The following is a 20,492-nucleotide window of genomic DNA, read 5'->3' as shown; positions in this document are numbered from 1 at the left end:
CTTACTGCGGACTAGCCAATCACCCACACATTAAATGGCTACTGCGTCTGGGAAGCAACACCACCAGATAGAGACGAGAAGCCTATCTTGTAAGCTCCCCTGTCTTGGCTCCAACACCATAGCCCAACTCACTCTCTCTGTCCTCCTCCACTCCCCGACAGCTCTACGCGAACAGGAGGCTCTGGTGGATTCTGGCACGGCAGGCAACTTTCTTGACCAGGCTCTGAGAGTGCAGCTCAGACTCCGTACCAAGCCTATCCCTTACCCCTTCTGCATCACGGTCATTGACAGAAACTCCCTGGGGTCTGGCATGGTCAGGGCACGCATAGGGCCGATGCACATGAGCATCAGATAGCACCACACGTCCATCCTGATTGACTAACCCAACACTCTTCTCAGCTTGAGTTACCCCTGGCTCTCCACTCACAACCCTCACTTCGTTTGGTCATTAGGTGAACTGCTGTGTTGGGGACCAACCTCCAGAGCATTTTCCTGCAACCTCAGGTGATCTCATCCTGTAAATCCATGGAGACAGAGGAAGACCTTGACCTCAGCAACCAGCCACAGGAATACCACAATTTGGACATCACCTTCAGTACAATCGCAGATTACATCAGCTCATTGCTGCCTGCCCCCAATATACCCAGTCTAATTCCTCTAGCCCCTTGGGCTCCTGCCAGTCCCTTGACGCACGTGGTGCTACATCATTTCATCACCGGTTTGCTACCTTCTGAGGGCTTCATAGTGATCATGATGGTGGTGGACCAGTTCTCCAAGGCAGCCCACTTCATTGCTCTCCCCAAGCTTTCATCAGGCACTGAGATGGCGGATCAAGTTCTCTGACATGTAGTTCACCTCCACAACTTAAGTCAGAATATTTTGTCAGACCGGGGTCCACAATGAGTCTCCCACTTCTGGTGAGTATACTGCTCACTTCTCCGCATCTCAGAGAGTTTGTTCCCTAGCTATCATCCGCAGATCAATGGACAGTCAGAAAGAAACCAGTCAGCAAGTCAACAAGTTTCTGTGATGCTTCGATGCCTCTACTCTTTCCACATCAAAGTACCTGCTCTAGGCTAAGCTGTCCCACAATCTACATACTTCCTTTGCCACGGGTATATCACCCTTTGAAGTGCTTCATGGCTACCAATCCCCATTGTTCTCCGCAGAGGCAGCAACAGTGGAGGTCCCGTCTTCCAGGGCCTTGGTTTACTGCTGCCAGGATGCTTGGAGGAGGGCACAGAAGGCTATCCTTGCTGCCAACCGTGCCTACAGCTGCCAGGCCAACCACCAGAGGCACCCAGCCAGACTACTCCAGCCTGGGGACAATGCCTGGCTGTCTGCTCCATATCCATCCCTATGCACTAACTCCCACAAGCTCTTGCTCCGGTTTGTTGGTTCCCTCAAGATTATCCATCATCAGTCCAGTCACTTACTGTTTCCAGCTCCACCATCCCTCAGGATCACACCTACTTTCCAGGTGTCCTGCTTTGAACCCACTGTCCATGGATCACTCTACCCACCTGAGCCTGCACCTCCAGAACCAAGGACGGTAGAAAGTGGCCCAGTGTACATGAGTTGATGGATTCACACTCGTCTTAAATGGGGTGTGCAGAAACCTGGTCGACTGGGAATGGACAGCCTGCAGGAGAGGTCTTGACAGCCATTCAGTTTGACCTTGGAACTATCGCTCATCAAGGAGTTCCACAGGACCCACCTGGATTGTCCTGGGCTGTGGGGACCTGCCCATAGGAGGGGAAGTCCTGTCAGGCCTGCACAGGCAGGCACCTCTGGTCTCCATCCAGCTAACAGGAGTCACCAACTCATCACATGCAGCCTACTTAATCCCAGCTCTCATCCACAGTTCTTGTTCACGCATCAGAACAGCCAGCCTTAACCAGTTGCTCCTAGCCTACAGTTACCTTGTTGCCTGCTGTGATTAATATCTCGCCTCTCTTGGTTTGTGGCTCCCTGGCCCCTCGTAGTTTGTTATTTTGCAGTTTATTAGTAAAGGATCGTTTACTGCTAAATCATCTCCACCTCTCTGCTTTTGGGTCAAGCCTACCCTACGTTCCCTGACAAGCCTGTGTTCACTTCTTGCAGGATCCCTGTGCCTATACAGCATCCCATGTCCTATAAGGAGTTTACTAATGTGTAGAAATTTCATCAATCATTGGAAACATTCAAAAACAGCTGAAGTACATTGAAGTATTTAAAAAACCATTAAACCATATTTTAAAAAAACATTTTTTCCTCTGGTTAATTAACGTGGTATTAATTGAAAAAGAGGGAAGAAAGAAAGAAAATGATTTAGGTTCACTCATCTGTTTTTATGAATGTCAACAACCCCTTTCAAATGAATAGGCCACACCAGGCATACTACCTGTGGCTGGTATAAAGGTGTGGGGCCAGAAATGAGATGTGTCCAACTGCTCAGTTCTGATCAATAAGGAAGCAACTCTGGACTTAGTGCCGGATGCAAGGGCAGGGGGATGGGGTAAGTGGGAAGAAGAAGAAAAGTGTGGCTTGTAGCAGCTGCTCATTAGGCAGAATAATGTGACCATTTTCCAGACTTCCAGTGCTGATGGATATACGATAGCAGTTTACAAGACTCATCTTATCTACCAGCTGACGCTAAAATTGAGCCATTGGGAATGTGCTGGGGGTCAGATGATATTGTATCAAGATGGTATTGTAATCTGCTATTGTGAATCCATCAACATATGAAGTCTGAAAGTGTACACCTTAACGTAGCTGGTACGAAGTATTTTCTTCCTCACTAGCTTCTACCCATTGGCTTCCTCTAAGCTTGGACTGGATATTCACCTCACTGACAAAATAAGGTAGGACCTTCAAAGTGACACTCGGCTGTACAACCTCAAAATTCTGTTCTTTAACATGACAAATGTCAAATTGCCAGAAATAACAGCACTATGAGTAATTATGATACTCCAGGCTGCCAAAAGTAACATGATTAAACAGATACAGTGCTCACCATTTTCCACTACAAACACATCAGAATTTTAAAAAACACAGGAACTATAGCAATGAAGTCAAAATCCTAATGGTAGAAATTGCATCTTAATTCTTATGATTATTCTGTTGGCCAATGAGCGGTGGAAATGCAGATAACACAAAACCTCTAAGTCTTTTTAAACACTGAAGCAGAAAGCCTGAACGAAATAAAATATACAGGAATATTACAGTGAACAGGATTCAACATGAATTAGCACATTAATGGGATGTTATCATAACATAGTCACCTTATTCAAATTCTCAAATACTGCCACATACCTGAGCCGTTAACTAATTATATAACTGAAAGCTGAATTAGGGCAGCCTGGTGACGGGTGTTAGCGCTGGAAAACCAGGTTCAACCCAACCTCTGTTGCTGCCTGCAATGAGTTTACGCCTTCTCACTGTAACTACATAGGTTTGCTGAGGGCGCACCAGCATCTTGCTGCATCCCAAGGATGTGCCATTAGCTAAATGGCTACTGTAAAATTGCTCCATTGTGGATAGCTGGTAAGAGAATTTGAACGAGCTACTGCTCATGAGAAAGAGAATACGATGCAAAGGAGAGTGGGACTTCTGGGATTACTTTGATATCCAGCTGGAGCTCAGCAGACCAAATGGCTTCCTTCCATATCATAGGGAAATATGAAGTATTAAAAATGAGCAGAAGTAAGTCACTATGAAAATAATTATTGATCTCCACTTCAATGTCTATAGAGTGGCCTGATCTCCATCATTTTCGGGAGGCAGAGAATTCCAGAGATTCACTGCCTTCTGAGGAAACTTTCCCTGCACCTCAGATTTAAATGATAGTAGCAATGAGAAGAGTGTATATCTTGGGTGATGGGGGGAGGGTGTCCTTAATAGCAGGCGCTGCCTTTTTGTAGCATCGCCTTTTGAAGATGTCCTCGATGCTGGGAAGGCCAGTGCCCATAATGGAGCTGACTGAGTTTACAACTTTCTGCAGCTTTTTCTGATGCTGTGCAGAGGTCCCTCCATACCAGACAGTGATTCAACCATCTAGAATGCTCTCTACAGTACATCTATAGAAATTTGCAACAGTCTTTGGTGACATACCAATTCACCTTAAACTCCCGGCGAATTTTTGCCGCTGCCGTGCCTTCTTTGTAATTGTATCAATATGTTGGGCCCAGGATTGATCTTCAGAGATGTTGACAGCCAAAAGCTTGTAATTGCTCACTCCTTCCATTGCTGATCCCTCGATGAGGACTGCCGTGTGTTCTCTCTACTGCCCATTCTAGATGTGCCCAATCAAATCTTTGGTTTTACTGACACTGATTGCAAGGTTGTTGTTTCAACACCACCTAACCAGCTGATATATCTCACTCCCATGCATCCCATCATCAACACTAAAATTCTGCCAACAATAGCTCTGTCATCAGCAAATTTATTGATGGCTTTTGAGCTGCGCCCAGCCACACAGTCATGGGTATACAGAGAGTAGAGCAGTGGGCTGAGCACACATCATTGAGGTGCACCAGTGTTGATTGTCAGTGGGGAGGAGATATTATTTCTGATCTGCACTGACAGTGGTCTCCCAGTGTGAAAGTCAAGGATCCAGTTGCAAAATGAGATACAGAAGCCCAGGTTTTGGAGCTTGTTGGTTAGTACTGAGGGTATGATAATGTTGAATATTGAGCTGTAATCAATAAACAGCAGCCTGACGTAACTATTGCTGTTATGCAGGTGATCCAAGGCCGAGTGGAGAGCTAGTGAGATGACATCCATTGTAGACCTATTGAGTCAATAGGCAAATTGCAGCAGGTCCAGGTCCCTGCTGAGTTAGGAGTTGATTCCGGCCACAATCAACCACTCAAAGCACTTCATCACAGTGATGTGCTACTGGGCAACAGTCATTGAGACAGCCCACCCTGCTTTTCTCGGCCACTGCTATGAATGTCACCTTTTTGAAGCAAGTGTAAGTCTTCGACTGCAGCAGTGAGAGGCTGAAGATGTCCTGAACGATCCCATCGATTGGTTGGCACAGGCTTTTGGTGTCCTACCAGCTACACCAATTGGGTGGCACAGGTTTTCGGTGCCACCTAATTGGGCCTGACATGGGTTGGTGACGGACAGGGTAGTTTGAATATTTCATAAACTGCGGATCGCATTGGATTTTCATGCACATCAGTTTACAGAGAATGGTGTGGAAAAAAAAACATCCAGTGAGCAGCAGCTCTGTGGGCAAAAACAGATTGTTAATTGGAGAGGTCAGAGGAGAATGGTCAGACTGGTTCAGGCTGATAGGAAGGCAACAGTAACTCATATGATCACACCTTACAACAGTGGTGCGCAGAAGAGCATCTCTGAATGCCCAACACGTTGATCCTTGAAGAGGATGGGCTACAGCAGCAGAAAACCACAAACATAAACTCAGTGGCCTCTTTACCTTCTTTAAGAAAGAGAGTTCCAAAGACTTATGATTGCCTGAGAGAAAAGAGTTCATCTCATCTTGTCTTGAATAGCTTGGGCCATTCTTTTAAAATAGTGATCCCTAATTCTAGATTTTTCCACTAGGAGAATCATCCTCTCCATCTCCATATGTCAAGACCAAGTTTCAATCAAGCCTTTTAATGTTTTCCTAAACTCCAGTTGGAAACAAGAGCAACCTGTCCCAATCTCTCCTTATAAGACAATATACCTGTTTTGTGTGTTAGTCTAGTAAACTTTCTCTGTACTGCTTCCAATACATTATTCCTCAAGTTAGGAGAACAACACTGGTCATAATACCCTTGCTATGAATTCATCAGTGTCCTATAGTACAAAATTCTTTAATAGTTGTGGATATATGAAAACGTGGAAAATATACGATCTGCAGCAGCAGCAGATCCATTGGCCTGTGGTCTGAACCCCATTTTCAGCATTGAGAGGAATAAATAAGGAAAAGCTCCACTCAGGCAGTCCCTGAGGTAATTAATGCTTTCTCTGAGTTAGCTGCAAGACTGATCTCAATAGCAAGTTGCATTTATTTAGCAACTTGAAGGTAGCAAGGAATTCTAAAGAAATGTACAGGAAAATTAACAAAAAAAAAACATACTCTGAGTCACATTAGGAGATATTGGTTACAATATGTGATTAAAGACCAGAAAAAACACCCCCGGAATGCTCACAGCATATATGGCAGTCTCTGTGGTGAGAGCTTCCCTTTATTCAGATGCCTTTTGCTGACAAGGATCAATTGAAAGCCAGAAACTCCAATAGCATTAAAATGATGAGCAGCTACTCACTATTGTAACCATTGTAACCTCATTCTTAGACAGATCCTTGAAGTTAAAGAGGACTTCCCTGTATTTCAGTATAGAGGGTTTTGAGGCTGACGATGAAGCCTATCTATGCTTTTTGGGTTGTAGGTGGATCATTAAGCATCATGATTATCAGTTAGGTGCTGGACCTCCATCACTTTTTCCATCTATATATATAAATAACTGTGGCATCATTGTATGGTTGATTTAACCAAGAGAGAGATCAAAGAACATCAAATAAACCAGACAAGCATTATAGCATTTTCATATTCCCCTGAGTGTTAATCCATTGCTCACATAACTCTGCAACAGATCAGGAGCCCACAGATTAAAGAATTCTCTTGGAGAATTAGTAGGAGTTGAAGTGACCGTTCATTTTAACAAATACCTGCCTAAACTAGGAAGTCTTGGAAGTCCCTCTCTTTTTTTGGCATGTAAATGAAAATCCCTCTTTTTCCCTCAGAGTAAAATGCAAGAACAACTAACATTCTAAATATTCAACTGCAGGTCACCCTCAAGCCCCAAGTACAGAAGATTGTCCTTCTTTATGGTGTTGCAAGGAAAGTGAAATTGTTTTGCCTCATGAACAACCATTGATGGACATTCCTGGAACAAACTATCCTTCCCAACATAGAGCCAGATTGGGGCCCCCATCAGCTAAATACTCTACTTTCATCCTTTAGGCCAGACTACAGCATGCTGTATATGAACAGGAGAAAACAGGAGCAGGAGTAAGCCACCAGGCCCATCAAGCTTGCCTCACTATTCAATATGACTGATCTATCTCTTCTCCTGTGCCATTTCCTTATCACTGTGTTTCTATATCCTGTTGCAGAATCACAATGTCCTCATCATCTACTTTCATATCATTAGCAAACTCAGAAAATGTACCCAGTGAAGGAATATGCAGCATAGTTGCAACATCTGCAGGACACAGATTCGAGATCATACCAAACCAGACTTGTTTAATTGAAAATTTGGACTTGGTTAGATTCAATACCTCCTCTTTAGCCACTGACCTGAGGTACTGCGAGAGGTGGACCAATAGCTTGGCTACCAGGAAAGGCAGAAATTAGTTTCAGTCTGACTCTCCATCTGAATCTTATCCTGTGTTGACAAACTTTTTTTTAATATGTCCTTATTAATCATTATGAAGAATGACAATTATAGTCAAACCAATATTTGTAGAAAATATTTTATAAAATATTTTTAAAATGTGAGATATATATCAAATTAGGGCAGATTGTACATGATTAAAACACGTAAATATTACACAAAAAATACAACATCTTCAGACTATTTGAAGTGGAACAACTTTCTGAAATTCATGTCAGTACACTGTAAGTATTTGTCCTCGACTGTGGTGGAGAAGGCAACACCCCAAGAGGAATTCTGAATTCCTGACGTAAATGGGATTACTGTGTTGAATGTTTCATACACAAAAATCCTTGAAGTTGCTTTTAATTTCCCAAACTAATGACACTGAATACCAATGATTTGTGGTCATTGTTACTATGGATCCTGACTCATTAAGGTTAACAACAAGTTGTTTAAAGAGGTAGGTTTTAATATGTACGGAGAAAAGTGTTAGGTAGATAGGTAGAGATTCGGGGAAGATCTTCCTAGACTTAGGGCCTCACCAGCTGAAAATATTCACACTAATAAGAGGATGAAGGAAGATGGGAATGTACTGGAGTCCAGTTAAAGTTGTAAAGCTGAAGATCATTACAGAGTTAGAAATGGCTCCAGCTTAGAGAGAGATATGAATATGTCAATGAGAATTTTAAAGTTAAGGTATTTTTGGACCAGAACATGGTGTAGGTCAGAGAGAAGAGGAGTAATGAATGAATGAATGAAATACATTTGGTGGCCAAGGATATGAGCGGACCATTTATAGAGGCTGTAAGATGGTAGCCACCAAAACTTACATTTGAGAAATTTTTATTTGCTGCACTCTTGTCTACTCGTAACCAATAAGAACAAGGTAATTGTTGAAAGTTAACCATGCAGAAGGGATAGTAAAGTCAAAAAAAATACTAGCTTGTAAAAAACAAAGCAGGAATTCTTCAGCTGTTCAGCATGGCCTAAAAACAAAACCGCTTCCTCCCCTACCCCAAACAAAGCTACCTGTCATCAGAGGTAGTGTTGTCACTGGAGCACCAAAGTAATGCAATTTATCGATGTTTGCCATTACAAGTGGCAGCCATAAAAATTAGTTCATATTGCCAGTTTGTCACTAATTGCCCATTGCCATGGACTGTAATCTTCTCTTTATAATTATAATGAAGGCACATATCCTGTCCTGTCTCCCAGCCTGGTTTTGATTAACATAATAAGAATGCTCAGTGTACTTTACTGATGTGGAGACAATTATTTACACAGTGCATATGATGTTATATCTTAGTTAAATATGCTTCATAAACTCTCTAGAAAAAAAAATACACTCAAGATTAACACACTAATCAAACATCACATTTTAACATTATAGTTAACATGATGAAGTATATATTCCTCTCCATACAGTATATAATTCTTTTACTAAACTTGTATATAACAAGAAAAATATGATGCAAAATTAAAATTATATAATTAAAGCATAATTACTCATACATGAGAAGAAATAAGTAATTCCAAGAAATTTTATAGTAATTCTTCAAATAACTCAATTGAAAACTAAGCTACTCTAAAAGACACCAAAAAGTGGATCTAATAAGTTAGCTAATTATTGCAATAGGAGTATTATAATTGGCCTCAGCCTCCCTGGATTACAAATGAGAAAGAAAAACAATTATAACTCCAAATTCTTGCCCTAATTTCATTTGATTTTTTTCTCACTGTTCTCTTATTTATTAGCCGTTGGATTATTTACACTGGTACAATGACTATACTAAGTATTGGCTCCTGCTGATCAATTATAGTATTCTCTGTGTTGTCTGTGACAGTAAAAATGCCTGTCGTCACTGAACGGTCAAGGAAATAGTCTTATGGATTCCCTTACTGAAGGGAGACATCATTCACAAAACATGTTTCAATGTGAATCAGTACCTTTAGGAACAAAGAGGACAAAACTGAAGGGCGATTATAAAAGTCTAAATTTGATTAATGGTACATTTCTAGACTGCTAACTTGAAAGGATTGAATATATTTCACATTAGTATATTTATACTGTAAAATGTTTAAAAAGACAGCAATTTGTACAGCTTTATGCACAGGTCAAAGAAATCGCAGTAAACACTTCAGTTCAAAGACAAAAGCATTATGATCCATGAATGCACTTCCTCCACAGGTTCCTGCAGAAAGTGCGACATTTCCTATGACAACGTTCCGGAAAATGAAATGGAGACTTTGGGTGCCATTCAATAAAATTAGACACCTACTTCAAAGGAAATTGAGTCACTGCTTTCAAATCAGGTGCTAAATCAGTGAAATCAAAATTGCTTTGTTATTTAACAAAAGCACACTTTGCTTGTCATGAAATGAAAAGAAGAACAGTGATGGGCCTTAAATATGAAGATACTGTCTTAGAGTAACCAAAGGGCGGGCCCTTTGTAGTTAAATTTGCACACCACAGTAAGCTGACTGATTAGATGAAACAATTTCAGCACCTGTCATATATTCCCCAATTTAATAGAACAGAGCTTTTATTATTTTTGGTTTGAAGGATTTCTTTCAATCTTTTAAAAAATATTCTATTTTTTTCATTTTACCACTGCTTAATTTGCTTTTATTAGAAGGAATCCAATGGAAATGTATTTCTTCCCTAAGGCCATACATTTTTTTTTGAGAAGCTGTCTGCTTTACCTATACGTTGCCCTGTATTTGCATTCTGCAAGGAACTATAAAGCTGTTTTTGAAGCATACTCTTACAGTCTGGTTAAAGTAAAACTTTAATAAAATGTCTGCAAGTTTGCACACCACTCATCCTAATGCATTTTGCAATCTGTCATCACTATTATTGTAAGGTAATTTACACATTATTTACGCATACAGATCCTCCTCAGGTTATGAACATCCAAGTCACAGGCATCCCACACATACCAACAAGCATTTGGAAGCCCGGCGGGAATGACAGAACGGATTTGCCAGTTACTGTGGGGCAGCAAGCATCCAAATGGGAACAGGGTACTTCTGTGCACCTTCACTCCCCAACAACCCCTCGATCCCCCATCCCAAACTGCCCCCCCATAATAACTGGGGGCTAGATTGAGATGAACAGAGCTAGGAGTGCTGTGTAAACTCACTCGCTCATTCCCTGAGTCAGTGAGTCTGGTTGCCAACTACTCTTCCCAAGCCCACTTGCTCTCTCCTGTCACAGCTGTTTCTGTAATCCTCTCCCACGCACTGTTTTTGTTCATTTCCAATTTGCAAACAACTTGGGTTACGAATAGTTTTCAGGAATGGAACCCTGTTGTAAGCTGGGGACTGCCTGTTCAAAAAAAGTAGACAATAGTTTTTGAAATTCCTACATCCATATCTTCATAAACCAAGGAATATCATAATATGATGTAGAGGCACAATGCACAGCTCAGCAATCCGAGAAACCAAAATGTTACTGCATAATAGCACATCTTGATTCATCCAAGGGGATTAAAAGAAGTCAGTTCTGTGCTTTCAGGAGAAACAGATATCGGCATGTAGAATCCTCCAACAACTGCAGGTAGGTATTTCTGCCAACCTGTTTTGCTAACGCGAAGAATATTCAGAGTAATTGTGTCCTCTATCAACTGTTCCTTTTCGGTAAAACTGTATCAAAATCAGGTCATCGCCTTCACTAGTTTTATCTTGGTCAACGTATCATTTTCATCCTCTTTTACAAAAGCAAATTCTGCCATCAGTGATAAGGTTCAAAATATGAAATTAGCTATGACTTCTAACACATCATTCACAGGTCCCACAAAATCAGGCTCCTCGAATTTACTGGGAGAATATAGTCTTAATTCAAATTTATTACTGAACAAGCAGCTCAAGTTCTGGGGCTAGGGGTGCGACTTCACAAATATCTGAGGGTAAATATTAGGAAATCCATGCACAGAAGGCAATTGAAATTAAGTACCACTGAGACACTCACCTCCACTGTTTCAGTATTAGAGTATCTGGTCAGGCTCTGCTGTGTAGGATTTATGACTGCAATCTGCACAAAGGCATTCGGCTTCCGATCACGAGCTGTAGCCACCAGTTCCTTGCATGCTGGTATAAAATGCAGAAAAGAATTGTAAGCTGGACTTTCTAAAGTATATTAGGAACATAAAAGCTCACTTCTGAACAGCATAACTGTAGCCACAGCACAGCAGTCTGCTTTACAGAGGAACTTTCCAACTAAAGGAAGTCCTTGGAAGCAAAGCTTATTGTAGGAAGTCACATGTCAAAGCTTGTTTAGAGAATTTTCCATAAATTATACCATCCTTTATTTGATTTCCTGCCAATGTTATACTGCCAAATGTTCTTCAGTTGTCTGATCTGCACATGCATGAACATACAGTGTATCATTGTGTTAATTCACTACCCATGTTTTATCAAGCAATAACTCACCCTACCATCTGTTACGCCACAGGATCCAATATAATTTTAAGCAGGAACAAAAAAAAAAGAGGCTTCTAGTAGAGTTGAATATTTTCTGCATGCAGAAACCTGCTTGTCTTCAGTACTTTTCTGCCTCTCATTCAGTGTTATTACATATGTAAGAATGATTCCACATCATCATCAGCAAAAAGTAGACTAACCCCAATCACAGATCTCAAAGGACTAGGTACAGTGTAACTTTTAAAAAAATGTTTCACTGAAATAAGAGATTCTTCAATTTTAAATCGCATTAATGAGGCAGGAAACATTTTGGAAAACTGTCTTGGCTGGCTGCAAGCTGGTGTAGATCAATCAGCTTAATGCATTTGCCAGATGGAATGTGGTTCAAGAAATGAAATATGTGCTGCAGTGCACTTTAAACAGAATTCTCCAGGAGCACTGTTAAATAACAGTGCACAACAATCAAATACGTATCACTGAAACACGATATTTGGGGTGATCGATTTTGGTGTTTTAATCCAAGATACTTTTAGTAGTCAGGAACAAGGCATAAAACTTGTTGCTTCATGATCGTTTCGAGAGAACAGAAGAAACAGGCGCAAAAGCTAGTAGCAGAAGGCTTACTGACAAGAGACAAAGAAGATTAAGAAGAGGATTAAGATGGCGCTACTTTGTATTCAGCTATTTTATACACATAGAGATAAGAAAAATTCCATTCTAATCTATAGATTAAAAATTAAATGCATTCAGTTAGAATGCGTTTAGTTAATACTGCAGTAAAAATTAACCAATGAGAAAACACTTATTCACTTATGTAGAACAAAGAGCTTCCAGAATGATAATTTGTATAGCCACTCGAGGCATATTAAACAGTTATGCATAGTATAACCACTAGCAATCATAGTAAGCAGTTACTTGTATATAAGCAATTATATAAAATACAGGCAGATAATTAACTGCAAAGAAAATAATAGTTAGACAGTCGGATCCAATACGGGAGAGGAGCGTAAAGATCTTCAAAGAAAAAAAGCTCTGCTTACTGACACTATTCTAAAAACTTGCTAAAATTATTTGGCAATATTAATCCATTGCAATGACTAATATTTGACTTACAATGGAGCAATCACAGTAACATTCTCCAGCACCACAAGATTAATCAGTAGTTATTTGACTCACTATGGGATGCACATGCACTACACTAGCATGACTTTGTTGGCAGATTGTAGTATCCGAAGCTAGCTCAACTTTGTTGAAGGCATAGCTGCACCTCTTAAAAGAGGATCTGTGGCAACATAAAGACCAATAAATATGATGTCTAATATCTTTTCCATTCTTAGACTAGCTGTGTTCGTAATTCCTCTTGTGGCTTTCTGCCTGTGCCCCGACTGTTTCTCCTCAACAACCCAGTCTGAACAGCTGCTGCTCACCGTATGAAAGTGCAGTCTACAGCTGGGTCACTTAGGCCACAAGTCTTCCAAAGAAGTGTGAAGTTATTCATGCTGGTCAGAAAAAAAAGGAAACAGGACAGACCAAATGTTGCTAGAATGGCCTGTTGGCTCTAGTCATCAATACACAAGAAAAGTTTGAACTTTTGTATTGTTTTTCTCTCCACTGCAGTGAAACCTGCTGAAAGGGAGGGCAAGGATACGAAATGGCAAAGCCCTTGGAGCAATAATACCTTGTGGCTTGCAGTAGGTTGCACATGTGGGCCTCATCAAACACTGCTCACAAAATGACTTACAGAACCATGACTACTGGAAAATTCTTGTCCTGAACTTTGCTAGCTGTTAAAAGTAGCATTTTTTGAAAATTTCTAAAGGTCACTAAAATTCAAAAACATTCAAAAAACTATTGAAAGTTAATGTGACAATTCAAAAAAGGTTAAATAAATACTTTAAAATAAGTCTCTAAAAACACTTGTAAAAAAATTAAAGTAATGCAATTAATTAAAACTAACCTAGATTACCTTATACTTGTCATTCTCTCTCAAATCTCACAGCCAATTCTGTCTGTTCAAATGAATAAGTTCACTGTTCCTGCTCCTGCTCTAAACTGGCACTGGTTCAGTGATCAGATTCCCCAGTGTAACTGTTGAGATTTCATCAGGCTCATGCACTGCCGCTGTGCTGCATGTCAAGACCAGCTGGGAACTATGGGCTGAACCTAAGCAGAAACTCTGAGACCTTCAAGTTCACATGGGTGTTCTTAAAATGCTGGCACTAAAGAGAACAAATAGCAGCAATTCATCACCGAACCGCCATAATTTTCTTATAAGACCCACTGACTACCTTTGAAATGGTAAGGAACAAGTAAATGTTGGTGCACAAACCTCAATATGTTTGCTTTGAAACAAATGGGTTAAATTGCAGGTACAAAAAGCAATTTGGAAGTTACATTGTGTGTTGGGCTTCAGTGAAAGGTGGTTTATGTAAGGAAGCATTGCTATATTCATTCAGAATGTCAGTGAGAGCACACTTGGAACAGTCTCCAGGTTTAGTCTCCGCAGCCAAGGAAGGATACTCTCATCTTGGAAGTGGTACAGATGTGATTCATTTTGTTAGTTATGGGACCATTGAAATTTCTCATGAAGACAAATTCAGTTGGATAGGCCAATGCTCACCAGGGTTCAAAACAGAATGAGGTGATACAGACATTCCTTTAGACAATTCCAAAAGATATCATTCTGGTGCTAATAATTGCTTGAACGTACAGTGCAGCAATTCTGCACATATTTCTAAATGTCTTGGCACCCACTGAATGTTATGGCAAAATTTTCATGTTTGTCGATGCTATTTGATCTCTGTAACTCCCCAAATTTGTCTTTAAGAAGACTTTCAGCCACACTGGTCTACATAGTGGTAGTTGTTGTTTACGAACAGATGAAACGCTTTTACTTTTACTAACGGTTCAATCTAAGGGCCAATCATTCCACATTTGTATTAATATCACTCGACACCACCCTACACTACTTCCTCAGCACACTTCCATACATCTTCAGGCACTAAACTGACTTACTGTGGCTTCTTGTCTCAAACTACCTCTCCTCTTCATAGGTCACGAGCGATACAAACACGGAAACAAGCTATTCAGCCCATCCAGTCCCCACTGAACTGTTATTCTGCTCAGTTCCATTGACCTACACGTGGACCATAGCCATTCATACTCCTCCCATCTATGTACTTATCCACATTTCTCCTAAATGTTGAAAATGAAGCCACATCCACCACTTCCACTGCCGGTTTGTTCAACACTCGCACCACCGTCTGTGTGAAAGAGCTTCCCCTCAGGTTCCCAAAAATACAGCATTTTACCTTCCACCTTTAAACTATGACCTTTACTTCTACTCTCACCCAACCTCAGTGGAAAAAGCCTACTTGCATTTACCCTATCTATACCCCTCATCATTTTGTATACCTCTTTCAAATCTGCGCTTATTCTCCCATGCTCCTAGGAGTAAAGTCTTAACCTATGTAAACTTTCCCTATAGCTTAGATCCTCAAGTCCCAGCAATATCCTTGTAAATCCTCTCTGTACCCTTTCAATCTTATGGATATTTTTCCAGTAGGTTGGTGACCAGAACTGCACACAATACTCCACATTAGGCCTCACCCAATGTCTTATACAACTCCAACATAACATCCACAACTTCTGTACTCAATCCATTGATTTATGAAGGCCAATGTGCCAAAAGCTCTCTTTACGACCATCAACTGTGACACTACTTTCTAGGAATTATGGATCTGTATTCCCAGATACTTTTGTTGTATTGCAATCCTCAGTGCCCTGCTGCTCACCATCTATGCTCTACCTTGGTTTGTCCTCCCAAAGTACAACACATCTGCATTAAATTCCATTTTCCATGTTTCAGCTCATTTTTCTACCTGGTCCACATCCCACTGCAAGCTATGATCGCCTTCCTCACTGTCCACTCACCCCAATTTTGGTGTCCCCTGCAAATTTGCTGACCCAGTTTACCACATTTTCATCCAAATCATTAATAGAGAAGACAAACAACAACGGACCCAGCACTGATCCCCATGGCATACCCCTAGTCACAGGCCAACCATCCATTACCACTCTCTGGCTTCTCCTGCCAAGACAATGTTGAATTTTATTTACTACTTCAATCTAAATGATGAAGTGTGTGTGTGTCTTACAAGTAAACAGACATTCACAGGATCCACAGCATTTGAGATAACCAAGGGTTTGGGATCAACATGTTTTGAACTGGTTTCACAGCAAGCCAGGTTCGCACCTATACATCGTGGAGAAGTAAGGTCTGTGCTTTCCTTGCTCACATCTGTCACCTCATAAAACCTCAAGTATAAAGTCATAGACACCTCTGCACAGTTCTCACAGTCTAAATCACGGTCACCCTCCCTCTCAACTTCTTGCTATATACAGTAACTACATATCATAATCTGGTTATCATTGCAGTATTGATGACCTCTGCAGCTAAAAACCCAGATACATCTAGTTCCCCAATCAACCCACAAGGGCCAACAGACCAGCCATAGGTAGTCACTCTCATTTCAGGGTCCCCAAAGCCAATTCATTCCTGTGAACATTACAGCTTCCATTCTCATCTCATAAATATGCGTTATCTTAATGTGCATGTTAGAAAGGTTCTCCGAAGTGAAGCTTTAAGGGACCGTTCTAATAAACAATTTCAGGTTTGCTGGTGGCTCTCACAATTCAATATCTTAGCCAATCATAGTTATCTCACATCTTGTGAGGTCCACACAACCCAATGGGATGTGTCTTATAGGATCAAAACTATCTTCTTCTGATCGTCCTTCCCATAGCTCCATGCACATGAGACGAGCAATATTTTAGTAACAGTGACACCTCTGATATGGTGCTAAATATGAGATTACTGAACAAGATAAAATCCTGTGGCGTTACAGGGAAGATACTGGCATGGATGTAGGAATGGCTGACAGGCAGGAGGCAGCAAGCGGGAATAAAAGAGGCCTTTTCTGGTTGGCCGCCAGTGACTAATAGTGTTCCTCAGGGTTTAGTATTGGTACTGTTACTTTTCACATTGTTTCTCAGTTTTTTGGATAATGAAATTGATGGCTTTGTGGCAAAGTTAGCGGATGATATAAAGATAGGTGGAGTGGTAGGTAGGTAGTGCTGAGGAAGCAATGAAATTGCAGCAGGAATTGGACAAATTGGAAGAATGGTCAAAAAAGTGGCAGATGGAATACAGTGTTTGGAAATGTGTGATAATGCACTTTGGTAAAAGGAACAATAGTGCGGATTATTATCTAAATGGGGAGAAGGTTCAAATATCAGAGGTGCAAAGGGAAGGTTAATTCACAGGTTGAGTCTGTGGTAAAGCTGGCAAATGCAATGATGGCATTTCTTTCAAGGGAAATTGAATAGAAAAGCAAGGAGATAATGCTGAGCCTTTATAAGACACCATTCAGGTCGCACTTAGAGTCTTGACAACAGTTTTGGGTCCCATATCTCAGAAAGGATGTGTTGTCATTGGAGAGAGTCCAGGGAAGGTTCACGAGGATGATTCCGGGAATGAAGGGGTTAACATATGAGGAGCGTTTGGCAGCTTTGGGCCGGTACTCACTGGAATTTAGAAGAATGCGTGGGGATCTCATTGAAAACTACCAAATGTTGAAAGGACTGGATAGGGTGGATGTGGAGAGGATGTCCCTCTGGTGGGGGTACCCAGAACTAGAGGGCACAGCCTCAAAATTGAGGGGTGACCTTTTAGAACAGAGGTAAGGAGTAAATTTTTTTGCCAGAGATTAATGAATCTGTGGAATGCTCTGCCACAGATGCTGTGGAGGCCAAGTCCGTGGGTATATTTAAGGCAGAAGTTGATCGTTTCTTAATTGGTCAGGGCATCAAAGGATATGGCGAGAAGGCAGATGTATGGGGTTGTGTAGGATCCGGGATCAGCGATGATGGAATGGCAGAGAAGACAATGGGCTGAATGGCCTAATTCTACTCCTATGTCATGATCTTATAGACAACAGGGCTAGTAAAAAGCAAATGTTGCTGACTGCATCACACTTTTCAGCAAATAGGATACACAATTCAGCCACTGTCTGCCCAGACAGAGCAAGGTAAAGACCAAGAGCCAAGACAAAACAGTATCTAAACTCAGAATAGGACACCAACCAGGAGTGAAAGTTACAGAAAGATGGTGAAAGTGAGATGCCAACTGTCAGCCTCAAGAGCCCCATCCCTGGTCCTCCTAAACATGATGTGAGGCAGTGTTTATCGTAGAAAGGTTCTCAGAAGACCCCCCAGCATCCTGTACACTCATATTCAAATAATTGAACCATACTCTCTGGTTTACTTAATTCACTACAAAAGGATGTCTTCAAAAAGGTGGCACCCATCATTAAGGACATCCATCAGAGAGGAGGCACAGGAGCATGAAGATACACACTCAACATTTTAGAAACATCTTCTTCCCCTCTGCAACAGGAATTCTGCAGATGCTGGAAATTCAAGCAACACACATCAAAGTTGCTGGTGAACGCAGCAGGCCAGGCAGCATCTCTAGGAAGAGGTACAGTCGACGTTTCAGGCCGAGACCCTTTGTCAGGACTAACTGAAGGAAGAGTTAGCAAGAGATTTGAAAGTGGGAGGGGGAGGGGAAGATCCAAAATGATAGGAGAAGACAGGAGGGGGAGGGATGGAGCCAAGAGCTGGACAGGTGATTGGCAAAGGGGATATGAGAGGATCATGGGATAGGAGGCCCAGAGAGAAAGACAAGGGGGGGGGACCCAGAGGATGGGCAAGGGGTACAGTCAGAGGGACAGAGGGAGAAAAAGGAGAGTGAGAGAAAGAATGTGTGTATATAAATAAATAACGGATGGGGTATGAGGGGGAGGTGGGGCATTAGCGGAAGTTGGAGAAGTCAGTGTTCATGCCATCAGGTTGGAGGCTACCCAGACGGAATATAAAGTGTTGTTCCTCCAACCTGAGTGTGGCTTCATCTTGACAGTAGAGGAGGCCATGGATAGACATGTCAGAATGGGAATGGGATGTGGAATTAAAATGTGTGGCCACTGGGAGATCCTGCTTTCTCTGACGGACAGAGTGTAGGTGTTCAGCAAAACGTAGGTGTTCCTGATGCAGCCTTCTATATATTCAGGAGACCCGACACAGGCTGGGGGAGGGGGCGAGGGAAAGATGTGACCTCCGTAACTTCCGCCCAACATATTATTCTCCGTAACTTCTGCCACCTCCAACGGGATCCAACCACCAAGCACATCTTTCCCTCCCCACCTCTCTCTGCTTTCCACAGGGATCGCTCCCTACGTGACTCCCTTGTCCATTCGTCCCCCCCATCCCTCCCCACTGATCTCCCTCCTGGCACTTATCCGTGTAAGCCGAACAAGTGTAGCACTTACACTTCCTTACACTTACACTTACACTTCCTCCCCTACCTCCATTCAGGGCCCCAGACCGTCCTTCCAGGTGAAGCGACACTTCACCTGTGAGTCGACTGGGGTGATATACTGCGTCCGGTGCTCCCGATGTGGCCTTTTATATATTGGCGAGACCCAACGCAGACTGGGAGACTGCTTTGCTGAACACCTACGCTCTGTCCGCCAGAGAAAGCAGGATCTCCCAGTGGCCACACATTTTAATTCCACATCCCATTCCCATTCTGACATGTCTATCCTCGGCCTCCTCTTCTGTCAAGATGAAGCCACGCTCAGGTTGGAGGAACACCACCTTATATTCCATCTGGGTAGCCTCCAACCTGATGGCATGAACATCTACTTCTCCAACTTCCGCTAATGCCCCACCTCCCCCTCGTACCCCATCCGTTATTTATTTTTATACACACATTCTTTCTCTCACTCTCCTTTTTCTCCCTCTGTCCCTCTGACTATACCCCTTGCCCATCCTCTGGGTTCCCCCCCCTTGTCTTTCTTCCCGGATCTCCTGTCCCATGATCCTCTCATATCCCTTTTGCCAATCACCTGTCCAGCTCTTGGCTCCATCCCTCCCCCTCCTGTCTTCTCCTATCATTTTGGATCTCCCCCTCCCCCTCCAACTTTCAAATCCCTTACTCACTCTTCCTTCAGTTAGTCCTGACGAAGCGTCTCGGCCTGAAATGTCAACTGTACCTCTTCCCCTCTGCCATCAGATTTCTGAATAGTCCATGAACCGACCTATGAACACTACCTCACTATTTTTGCAAAGTAGCAAATTTCGTAATATATGCCAGTGATATTAAACCTGATTCATATTCTACAGTATTTTAAGAATATTTTTCAGTCAGCATGATAGAATGAAGTACTGGCAGCTTACTCCGAATCCGTAATGTAACTTATAACTAAATTCAATAAAATTACTTAGTTTAGAATGTGCTCCAGCACCCATTGTCTTGTTTCCAGCATCGGATTTATGAATGGCCTGCTTAGCTATAACCGAGCAGACTTCACATTGCGAGCCTAGCACTTGCTAGATTTTCAATTAATCTCAGAGGATGTATGTCTTCCTGGTGAGCAGCTCTTTCTATTTAACCAATCCCTCAGGAGCTCATCAAGTGGTCCACTTTAAGAACACCAGCAGTCAAGGGCACTAATGGATATTATGGATGAGAACAAACTGCAAAGGAGCAGGGCTGCTCGAGTAGGTCAGGAGGGCACAATAATCTCCCCTTGATTCAATGGAATACCTGGTCAGCAGTTACAAATGGACCCA

At 42.0% G+C, this 20,492-nt stretch overlaps 1 protein-coding gene across 6 annotated transcripts in view; it reads right to left on the bottom strand.

The window, feature by feature from the left end:
• Window positions 1-20,492, bottom strand: part of inpp4b (inositol polyphosphate-4-phosphatase type II B) — an 813,686-nt gene that overhangs the window by 359,937 nt on the left and 433,257 nt on the right. For all 6 annotated transcript variants that reach the window (XM_072256187.1, XM_072256173.1, XM_072256177.1 and 3 more), the window contains one exon: window positions 11,347-11,465. In XM_072256187.1, the coding sequence (XP_072112288.1) occupies window positions 11,347-11,465 (119 nt within the window). The remainder of the gene's footprint in view (window positions 1-11,346; window positions 11,466-20,492) is intronic.

This window comes from Mobula birostris, chromosome 4 (genome assembly GCF_030028105.1).
Source record: "Mobula birostris isolate sMobBir1 chromosome 4, sMobBir1.hap1, whole genome shotgun sequence".
Classification (NCBI taxonomy): Eukaryota; Metazoa; Chordata; class Chondrichthyes; order Myliobatiformes; family Myliobatidae; genus Mobula; species Mobula birostris.
The sequence above is the reverse complement of the archived record's forward strand: the minus strand, read 5'-3'. Positions and strand labels throughout refer to the sequence as shown.